At 45.4% G+C, this 11,109-nt stretch overlaps 1 protein-coding gene and 1 long non-coding RNA gene across 3 annotated transcripts in view; one reads left to right on the forward strand and one right to left on the reverse strand.

The window, feature by feature from the left end:
- The window catches only part of CCND2 (cyclin D2), an 86,852-nt gene that overhangs the window by 21,653 nt on the left and 54,090 nt on the right, over window positions 1-11,109 (forward strand). For both annotated transcript variants that reach the window (XM_025209104.1, XM_025209105.1), the window contains exon 5: window positions 660-808. In XM_025209104.1, coding sequence (XP_025064889.1) covers window positions 660-808 — 149 coding nt within the window. The remainder of the gene's footprint in view (window positions 1-659; window positions 809-11,109) is intronic.
- LOC112550964 lies at window positions 763-4,507 on the reverse strand. Its single transcript, XR_003095051.1, has 4 exons — window positions 4,419-4,507; window positions 3,181-3,247; window positions 2,130-2,299; window positions 763-860 (listed from the first exon to the last, which is right to left on the reverse strand). It is a non-coding gene; the product is annotated as an uncharacterized LOC112550964 (long non-coding RNA).

The following is an 11,109-nucleotide window of genomic DNA, read 5'->3' on the forward strand; positions in this document are numbered from 1 at the left end:
TCTCTTTCTGTTTCGCTTTCTCTCTCTCTTAAAATATCAGAAATGCTAAGTCTGAGCTTCCCTGTTTTTTTTTTCTAAGAGAGTTATGGAAGATCTCAGATATGTGTTGCAAGCCTTCCATGCTCTTTAATTGGACAGGGGTAGGGAAAAGGAGGTCAAGGGGAAGAGAGGAGTTTTAACAAAGAGCTCTTTTCTCCGAAGTGTTTACTGGCTATTTGAGTTCAATAAATGCTAATAAAAACAAACAAAAGCCATCTCGACTAGAAACCTCTGCCCCTCTCAGTTGCTTCAGTTTTGATCACTTTGTTGTCATAGTTCAGCTAGTCATCTAGTTTTACAGAGAATCCCAATGAAACTGAAACCTGGCTTTCTAATGTAAAAACAGAAATCTCTCACTCCTTTAAAAAAGGAAAGGAAGGAAAAACATTCAAAACACTTTCAGTTCTACATGCATCCGAAAAAAGGGAACAGACCCAGTTTCTCTTTTTAACGGGTTACTTTATCTCATCTGTCTACATCAAGCTTGTTCAGCTCAGTCAGATGAGACAAGGCTGTCATTTTCTATCCCATTTATTTCCCTTATTTTTGGCTGGGAGTCTCTGAAGTCCAACAGCTATTATGATGGGTGCTTGGAATAACTCTTGGTTCCTTTTCTGCAGATTTTAACTTTGCCATGTATCCACCATCAATGATAGCAACTGGAAGTGTGGGAGCAGCCATTTGTGGCCTTCAGCTTGATGATGGGGAACGTTCTCTCTTTGGTGACAGTCTAACAGAACTCCTGGCCAAGATCACAAACACAGATGTGGTAAGTACTCCCAAAATTTGTTGTGGTGGTTGTTATTTCTTTGCTGAGAAAGCTGTGGAAAATATGACTGGTGTTAATTTATCTGACCCTAGAAGGCTGAGCGTGCAGCAGCTTGAAGTCAGGGGGAATGCTAATTCCACTGACAAAGCGCTTGAAGGACATCATTACAAAGCACAGAGAGTGGCTCAAAATGTGAACCTGCTAATAGTGAATTGCTTTTCTGTGGCTGCCCAAGATATGGGTCTTGGGCAGTGGTCACCAACCAGTGGATCTCGATCCACTGGTAGATCTCAGAGCCTCTTAGAATTGATCTGAGGCTGGGGTGGGGGTGCTGAGTGCCTGTATGCATGGACACACATGCCCCAGCCCAGCAAGTCAGTCCGTGGGGGAGGGAAAGGGCAGGGGCTAGAGTGAGGAACAGTGCCGCAGAAGCAGGGGGAGGTTGAGTGGGGCCACGGCCAGGTGGGACTGACCTGCTGGGGAAGCACGCTCCCAAATAATTTTTTCTCCCTCTACTTCAATCTGCCCTGCCTTCCCTCTCCCCAGACTTACCTGCTGGGAGGGGCAGCGAGGGGGGTGGCACATGATAGATCTTGGGTTGCTTTTAAATGCCAACGGTGATCTCCTGCTTAAAAAGATTGGAGACCACTGGTCTAAGGTCAGGGTCTTTCTCTGTGTTGTCTTGGCAGCCTCTGCTCTTGTCTCTTGGGAAGCCAGGGAGAAGGCAGGGCTGTGGGCTTTCCCTCATCCCAAGTGGACCTGTTACAGAAGGGAGCACACCCTCAATCCTCTTGAGGGGTAATGAAGAAAACGTGTGGAGGGCCTTGGGATTCCCTGACCTTCCTCTGATCCATGAACTACTGTGTTAGGGGCTTAACATGGCCCTGTATACACAGCCCACGGAGAAATGCAGATTGTTCTAACTTTCACCAAAGCACTGTTTTAAAGGGCTTTTGATCTGAAAGAAGCTGTAGAGATCTTTAGTCCTACAGTGCTGACAAAAAGTAAGGTGGGCATAAGAGGGAATATCTGGATTTTGTCCTCATGCGCCATGGATGATATATACAAATAATTAGCTCAGCTCAGCTCAGTTTCAGTTCCCTTCAGTGTGAATTCATAGCACTGAGGGTACTTCTTCAGCTGTAAGAGAGTCCTGTCATGAATAGCAGAGGTGACTAATGGCTGTTTAATAGACCATGACATGTGGCAGTTTCAGGTCATTTTCTAGTGGGCACATCACCAAAACCAAAAACTAGCACTCTTGTTGCCAGTCTCACCAGATAATTTGAGGCCTGAAAACAGATCACTGCAATGAACTTACTTGGGTGCCCTGAGAGGCAGTCCCTCAAGATCTCGGTTGAGCAATGATGGTGGGGCATTGTGGGGGAGGTTCATCTTGCTGCAGTCCCAAACACTCCTGGTCTGTGGCTTAACACAGGATTCCCATCTCCACAATTGTTAAAACAACGTATGTCACCAGCGTGACATTCACTCAAAAGAAAAAGAAGAAAATGGGTGAGAGTTTCTGACACATGTCAAAACAAGATGCTACTTTTTCTATTGTCAGTATGTAATAAAATATGAATCATTGTATTTTTAATCTTGCAGACTGGATATTCTGGGTGATTGTATTTTTTTAATACCTAATGGTTAAGACAGTGATTCTCAACTAGGGTGCCATAAGATCTTTCTAAGAGTGCCATACGGTGCTGCACAGTAGCCACACACGGCTAGTTGTGCAAACACCTACACAAGACTCACAAGATAAATACAGAGATTTCAAATAGAAATCCACAATGTCAAAAACATTCTGACCTATTGTGGTCTTTCTGAGTTCTTTGCAACAGAAGAATTGTGCTATTTTTCTGTAGTAAAAACAATGAATGAAAGCTAAGAGCTGGCATTTTCTGAGGGGTCCTTTGAGTTTAGTTGTGTTAAAATGTGCCAGAAAATCACATTTTCTTCCTTTCAATCTCATCATTCCTATTTTTAATGTGAATTTTTGTGGGGGGGGTTAATTTTTTATTTGGAAATTAGTTTGCACAAAAACGACATGTGGGGGGTTTTAATTTTTGAGTTGGAAATTAGTTTGCACAAAAACAACAAAGCTTTGAATTTTGCATGCTATTGATCTGAATTGAATAGCTGCAATTGTAGAAAGTTTGTGTCCAGGCTGTTTCTGGTTCTTAGAATGAAATGAAAATTTTCATACTCAAGAACTCTTTGTTGCCTTCTGTATATCTGTACTGTAGATGTTGTGAAGAGCAAGGGACTGTGTGAGCAGTACAATAACAGTAAAAAGCAAGGTAATGCAATAAGAGAGATCACAAATATTTAGGCTTTATGTTTTGATGAAAATGGAAATAAGTTACCATATAGAGCTTCTTTAGTTGTTTCATTTATACTGGATGGATGGGATCCATTATGATTATTTCATTCCTGTGGAAACCAAAAATACTCTGTGTTACTGGCTGAGCAAAGCTCACTGCACATCTCTTTCAGTGGAACATGCTATCTTTTGAGTGCTGCATACAATCTTCTGACATTTTAGGGATTATTTTGGGTTGGACGACCCCTCTTGCTAGAAAGGTGGCATTGGGAGTGTATGGAGACCCTGGCATGAGGTTAGCACAGACATGAGCTTCAGCAAAGTCTGGAATTGTTTGTACATCAAAGAACTTGTTCATGGTAGCCTAGAACACCATACCCGCACCTCCATTTTGCCCTTGTCCCAATTGAGATTAATATAGGGATGCTATAAATGATTTATCTCACAGACAGAAAGAAAAGCAATAGTAATGATGGTGAGAAATGAGAATCGGGAGGGGCACCAACAGGAGGTAAGGAATGGGGGAATTATGTTATGAGGGAAGTGAGACGTAGGGGACACATTGAAACCTTAGCATGAGACAAGCATGAGGGGACAAATAGTCCTTGATAAGGGGAGAGGAGAAGATGGGGAACAGTGATATGGATGGGTGAGGGAGACAGCTCGACTCACAGGGAGCCCCCGGCCTGGAAAGGGAAGGGAATGGGAAATACCTATTAAGTAGAAATATATCAAAGTTGATGGGAGGCATTGGTGACGTGTAGGGGGTGCACATGGGTGCATGTGCACTCCCTGAGCTTGGCAGTGCACCCCCTGTGAAAAGTGCCACCAACAGTTGCTGCTCACCCCCCCTTTGCCATTGATACTGCTGACAGCATCTGCAATTGCCGCTGGCCGCTGCTGCTGGCAGCATCTGCAGGTGGTCGCTGACCACTGGTTGGAACTCACCACCCCCCATGCTACTGACACCACTGCAGCCACCTGCGGGAGCTCCCCACTCAGCCTGCCCCACCACCGACACTGCTGCGGCTGCCTGTGGGAGCTCCCTGCTTGCTGCCGCCATGACCCCACTGCCACTGCCGCCTGTGGACAGTTGCCATACCCCCCTAGCCTCTGGGGGCACGTGGCATTCATAGTGGGAAGGAGTGCATTAGAAGCAGGCTTCCATTGGCATTGAGTTGAAATGGAGCACTTCGCTTCCTTTCGCACCCAAGAACTCCCCTCTCCCCTTGTAATAGTTTTGAGAGAGGTTTTCTGAGGTCATAAATAAGAGGCACTTACATTCAGGTCTCTCTGACAGCTATCTAGACCTAGTGTCCCTCATCTGGGTTCAGAGCTCTTCCCCTCGTTCATGGTTGAGAGGGTTAAGGCTGTGGCCTAGCCTGTCACATAATGACATTCCCAGCCTCCCTAAGCTCAACCAGTAGTCTTGATATTGTTTCCATAGTAATTGGCATTCATCCGGCAGGGGGAAAGGAGCACAGGGAGCCTGTACTGTACTCTGCAAGTCCTAATAGGACTAGATGTGATGGGGCTGTATTCTCTCCCCAGAGGTTGGGTGGTCACTTAAATGCTTTGAGAGTTGCTCCCTTGTGCAGGTTGCCCCAGGGATTTTTCCATTATTGCTGTTATGCAGTATGCAGAGGAGTTTTGAGTTGCAGTGGCATCAGCATGCTGTTGATATTCAGCTCTGCGTCTCCTTTTCATCTGACCCAGACACTGCAGACCCAGTGTCTCGCCAAGCTTGTGGCATGGAGTCGAGCTAGCTGGCAAAAACCCCTTCTGGATAATACAGAGGTGGCACTGGTGGCACAGGGAAAATATTTGTACAATTTCACAGTGGGGATATGTACTCCCTTAGGTGGTGGGAAGGGCATGCTATAACATACGTATTAATGTGGTCTGCATTGTAGGGTCCCATGGGATTACTAGTTATTCGTAATTCTCAGTTACTAGGAAAGAGCACTTTTTTGTTCTATTTTGTAAGCAAGGAGAGTGTTGCATTCCTCTCTGAGATGGCCCTTGCCACAGTTACCCATGCCTTAGTCATCTCCAAGTTGGCATACAGCCACTCACTTTCCATGGGGCTACCTCAGAAAAACATTTAGAAACTCCCAACTCATGCAGAATGCAGCTACTCGCATACTTTCTCCTTCAAGGACCACATCTCTGCAGGCTGTGCTGTTTGTTTTTGGTTTTTTTTTTTTTTTGTTTTTTTTGGGGGGGGGGGGGTTATTTGCTTCTAGATGCAAGTCAAAGCAATGCTACTTTACTTTAACCTGTAAAGCCAATTAAGTTTGAACTTTCAGCTATGAAGCCTGAATTTCCCTGTGTTCCCTCTGCTGACTGAAATGTTCTGGGGAAAATGTGAAGTCTTCTGGAGAAGCAGAGTAGTAAGGAATCTTTAGGGTGGATTTGGGGGGTGGGAGAAGTGAAGGGGTTTAGGTTCTGGGGTGGGGTTGCCTTTGGTCCAGCATAGCTGAAGTTAATTCACTTTCAGAATATTATAAAAGCCTAAGCTTGAGAAGGCGGGGAGGGCTGAGTCTCTTTGGTTTTCCGAGGAGCTTCTACAGTTTCTCTTGAGTTAATATTATCACTTTTAAGGTTTCCTGGTACTTCTCATCATAAGATGCTATTAATTGAAAACCTTTTGTTATTTGGGCTGAATTTTTGCATCCGGGCTTTTTGCTTCAGCCTGAGATGCTTTGGGAAATTACATCTGCTTCTGAGAAAAGGATAGGAAAATACTGGTTAGAAATCCCAATGACCAGTTGTTTGAAAAGTTCTAGCACCCTTGTTGGAAGGGCGACTTGAATTTTCGGCAGGAGGCCTTTGTCTCAAGGGTGGGCCTTTTGACATCCTAGTGAACAGCCACCCAAATCCAGCCAGGCTACACCTCTGAAAAATCAATTCCCTATTATTCAGTAGAGAATGCTCAGATTTTAGTGGCTGACGTCACTGAAGATTTTGTCTGCAATGGGCATGTTCCAAACCAGGGCTGAGCACGACTTCCCCTGCAGTTGTAGCTCTGGACTGCTGCAAGCTGAGGTAGGATCATGTCCAGGCACTTCAGCTGAGAGCAGGTAGGTTCTCTCTTCTGTGCTGTCAGCGAGCACCTTTCCTATGCCTCCGCAGCATGGGGAGAAGGAATTTGCCTATTTCAAATACTGAGGGTGAAGACTCAGACCAGTGGGGCTGCAAGAAAATCGACCGGGACAAAGAGCATGGGAGGGGGACAGTGGTACCAGGGGCTGGTACTAGGGAAGAGATGGAAACCAGGAACAAGGTATTGGGCTTGGGGAGACTGGGGCAAGGACCTTGAGGGTAAGAATGAGATGGGGCAAGGAGCACTCTAAAAAGATTTGGACTGGGAGCCTTTAAAGATAAGGAATATTGATATGGCCCCTTGGGTTCAATCAGGGGTGAGGGACAGAGGGAACTGGAAATGACTGGGCAAAGAGACAAGGGAAAGTGTCTGAATGAATAGGGGTGGCACTGGGGTTGTTAGGCAAGAACACTGAGAATATGGAGTCTGGAGAAAGAATAAGACTCACTTGTCAGGGAGACTGGGACTGGATGTAGAGCTGAACCAGTGGAGTCTGGGACTCAGGAGATTGTGAGGATGGGTTGGCAGAACTTGTCAAACTTAGGGAGAAACAGGCAGATGATTTTGTGCCCGATAGAGCATACTGTCTTCCAGAGCTAGGAATGGAGCCCAAGATCCCTGAATTTCATTCTTCCTCTGCTGTTAACAGATACCTGTGACATCCAGTACAAAGTGTATGCCTGATCCCCCCTGGTGCTTATCTGCATATAGGGATAACAATCTGCGTCTGCTATTAGCTACTCTGTTAGCTTCTGTGGCAGAGTTGTGTGTGGCCTCTCAGGAGACCCCAGCCCTGCTGGTGTCCATGTGAGTGTCAAAATGATGCTTAGTTGGCCTAATGAAAGATATCAGATTTACCCAAAAAACCTTGTCTGCTTATGTCCTTAGACCAACACAGCCAGAACATAGACCCCTGAAAAATGATGTTGAGACTTTCAGGAGGAAGGGTACCATTTCTTGTTTTAAAAAAAAAATCAGCTGTGTTAAAGGAACTTTATCATGATTTCAGTCAGGCACATGCCAGAAATGAGGTTTCCATGCAGCCTTTATTTCACCTTCTGTTGAAGGTGTATATGATGATAGATTATGATAAAGCCTTTAATTACTAGTCCAGGTTCTTCTTCCACCCCTAAGCTGGTTCCAAGCTCTTCCCCCCATCCACCCGCAGGTTTGGACCTGGATCCTCTTAATTTGATCATGGCAGTTTCCTCTTTCACACTGGATAAATCCAGAAAGGAAGTCACTGGGAGCACAGAAGAGAGAGTCTGCCTTCCCTCAATCCCAGAGCCTGGTAGCCCACAGTTCTACTCAGCCTCAAGTTGAATTATGCTCAGTACAGACAGAATTTTTAGGTAACTTGGCCTAGAGCACATGGGTGAACTTTGATTTTGCAAAGGTTTAATAACTTGGTCAAATTTTGAGTGAATTTTCACTGGGATGGGAAAAACCACATCCTTGACACAGAGGCCATCATCTCCCAAATGTTAATTCCCTGCTTCAAAGCATGGGGTCTTGAGATGCTTTCTAACAAAAGGTCACCACATTTTTTTAACTTGAGCAAAAGACCATATTTTGACCCAGCCACATCCTCAGAAATGTCTGAACAGCTTTCGACAGAAATTTTCCAAAACAATGCAGACTTACACAGATGTCCAGGATGGAAAATTTCAGCCCAGGTAACTACATACAGGGTGCATCTACACAAGATGTTTACTGTGCAGTAAACTAATTAGCTACACAGTAAACAGTGCACGTCTACACACGTGCCCCTATTAGGCTGAAGTAAATTAATTTACTCTGCAGTGGGTGTGTCTACATGTGCATTAGATCCAGGAGCAGTTTACTCATGAGTAAACTACTCACGAGTAAACCAGGCAGGTATCCGCACATGCAAGGAAGTGAGGGCAGATTTGCTGCTAATGTCTGCTAACTGCCACACTGGCGGATCAGAGGAGGGGGCTGGGATCTACGCCACCCCTTTAGCTTTTTCCAAGCCCCATTCCTTGATCATCTGATCGGGGCACAGGGCTGGGATCTGCCCTGACCAGGGCAGATCCCAGCCCCCAATCCATGATTGCAGAGGCTGAAAAGCCTGTTCCCCACTCAGCTCCATGAGCACAGAGCTGGGTGAAGAACAGGCTGGGGAGCTTATTCTCTGCTCAGCTCCATGAGCATGGAGCTGCATGGGAAACAGGCTGGGGAGCCCTTCCCTGCTCAGCTCCGGGAGCATGGAGCTGGTTGGGGAAGACACTGCTCAGCCCCCACCAGCAGGGAGCTCCCACAGCCAGCTTTACAACCACGGGGCTAGCCCTGGAAAATCTTTATCTCCCAGCTTTCCAATCACAATAGCCAATAAGGATCTCCTAGCCCCCGCTCCCTGATTGTGATCTCAGAGCAGGGGGGCTTGGAGCTCCCTGCTGCTGTGGGAGGAGGACATAGTTCCCACCCAGGCTCCAGTGGTGGAGCCTGACCTGGCAGCAAGCAGCTCCCAGGGGCAGAGACCAATCTTCTGCCCCCTGGTGGCTGGTCAGGTGTCTGCACAAGCACTACTTCCGCAGTTAGTAATGGCAAGTAGATTTGCTACTTGGATTTGCAGGTAGCAAATTTACTTGCAATTAGCGAGGTTTACTGCACAGGAAGCTATGCTGCTGCACAGTAAATCATCTCGTGTAGACGCACCGAGTAAATACAAGTACTATCCTGCTTCAGAGTTTTTTACTCTGCAGTAGTGCACGTGTTGATGCTGCCCCAGCTGGCTGTGTAACGAATGTGTCTCAGTGCAGAGGCTGCCTGGCGGCTAGCCCCCCACTGATGCATCTTAGTGCCCCAACCAGCCCCTCCACAGCACATTGATTTGAGGGGAGCAGCCCCAGGCTGGCAGGCTGACCCCTGAGCCCCCTGACAGCCAGGACTGCTCCTGCCTGGCTCAGCATGACATAAGTGCAAACGGCACACCTAGAGCAATATACTCTAGCATGATAAGCTCCGGAGTTTTGCTTTGCATGAATATGCACGCATAGATGCACCCACGGTTTGGCAAAGTTATAAACAGCAAAAGGTAGGGTCCTAAAAGGGAATAGAATGAGGTCACTTTAATAGTAGATGGTGTTACTAGCACCACCATAATGAGCACCTGTTATTGTAGGAAAGAAAGATACCAGCTTTCATTTTTAAGAATTATCCTGAGGCTGCATTAACAAAGGGTGATGTTTCCCACAGTGGAACAGAGTCAAAAGTTGTGCATGCCACTTTAATTGACTCGTTTTCCTATTTTTGATCTGTTAAATCTATGCAAGACATTCAGCTCTTCTGTGTGAGTGCTCGTGTTTTTAAAGCTGCAGAGGTGGAACAGGGAAGAATCATGGGTGTTTAACCTTGAGGAGCTTCACCAGATGGAATGTCTCCAAACCTTCATGAGTTTTAAGTCTCTCAAGAAAAATTTTACTTGTTTCCCCTTATCATTTCTATCAAGACCATCTAGAACATACCTGGGCAGTTCTGCATCCTGGGTTGTGGTAGTGACCCTGACCCATGCAGACTGCTAGTGACTGGGAGAACAGCTGCAGAAGTTGTTATTTAGTCCTGCCTCCCACATCAGTCAGTGCCTGGGGCAGATTTCCTGGTCGCCCCCACTTAGTTATGCTGCTGCTCCAGAACTTTGCAGAGTGGCCTCCATTGCCTTCTACAGGCCTGGGACAGCAAAGCACTGGGTTCTGCCACACATCTACTGCCTGCATAAACATGGCCCGCTCATGCTACCATCAGTTTCCTAGTGTAGATTGGTAGTGCTGGTGCCTTAGCTAGGAGCAGCTACTTTGAGGAGCATCCTAAAATTTCCTTAACCAAGGGAAAACTGTATTTTTAATACTTGCGTTATGCAGAAACAGCTCTAGGCAGCATCTTTCCCCCCAAAAAAGTCCCCCCTATTTGAGAAAACATGAAAAATTGCACCTCCAAAATTATGAGCATGTAAAAATAGAGAGCTATAATGAAATTCTTACCTAAGGTGAGCTCTCCTTGGCTTCTGCCATCATATAATAAGCTGCTGCGGGTGTTTCCTGTTTACTAGAAAATACTCATACCTGAGATGTATAAATGCAGAGACCAAAATCCAGTGGAGTTACTTTAGATTAACATTGGTGTAACCAAGAGCAGAACTTGCCACCTAATGGTGTAATATTTTAATAGGTGTTTAATTAAGAATTAAACCCAAAAGTGCTATTTATAAACATAATTTAGCATAAATTCTTTCCATTTAAATAAAGAGTCAATGTGTGGGTGTTTCTTTCCAAAAAAGAGAGCTAGCTACTAATGCCAGTTACTTTGGTATAAATCTGAAGTGACTCCATGGACTTCAAAAGAGATCCTCTGGATTTACACCCTTGAAACTGAGATTAGAACCTGAGTCAGTAACTATTATATTACATAGTGTACTATGCCACTGCCATGTCCAGAGTAAAAATGATTTCTGATAGAAGTAGACCATATGGCAAAGCATAAAATACGATGTGAAAGACCAGTGACCATCATACTCTTTCGAGGGCATGATCAGCCTGCGTGTGAGCTGGGTTTTATTGCTCCTTCTGGCTAACAAAATAAACATCAAGGCCTACTGCTCATGAGAAACTAAGAAGCCTGACAGTCTTATGGGGAGTGAAATTACCTTTATGTGGCGTGTTTTTTCTATAATTAGTGCTCCAATCAGTAAATAGTAGCTATAATATAGTGTGTTTTCTTGGATCCACATATAGTACCTTCAGGCTGTGAGTTTGTGCTTTAATCAGTTTCCTGCAACAGGGTGGGAATGTTTCCTTTTATCTACTTAAGTGGAATGTGGTAATTGGCAGGGAAAGCAGTAAAGAAACC

This window comes from Alligator sinensis, unplaced genomic scaffold (genome assembly GCF_000455745.1).
Source record: "Alligator sinensis unplaced genomic scaffold, ASM45574v1 scaffold177_1, whole genome shotgun sequence".
NCBI classification, from domain to species: Eukaryota; Metazoa; Chordata; order Crocodylia; family Alligatoridae; genus Alligator; species Alligator sinensis.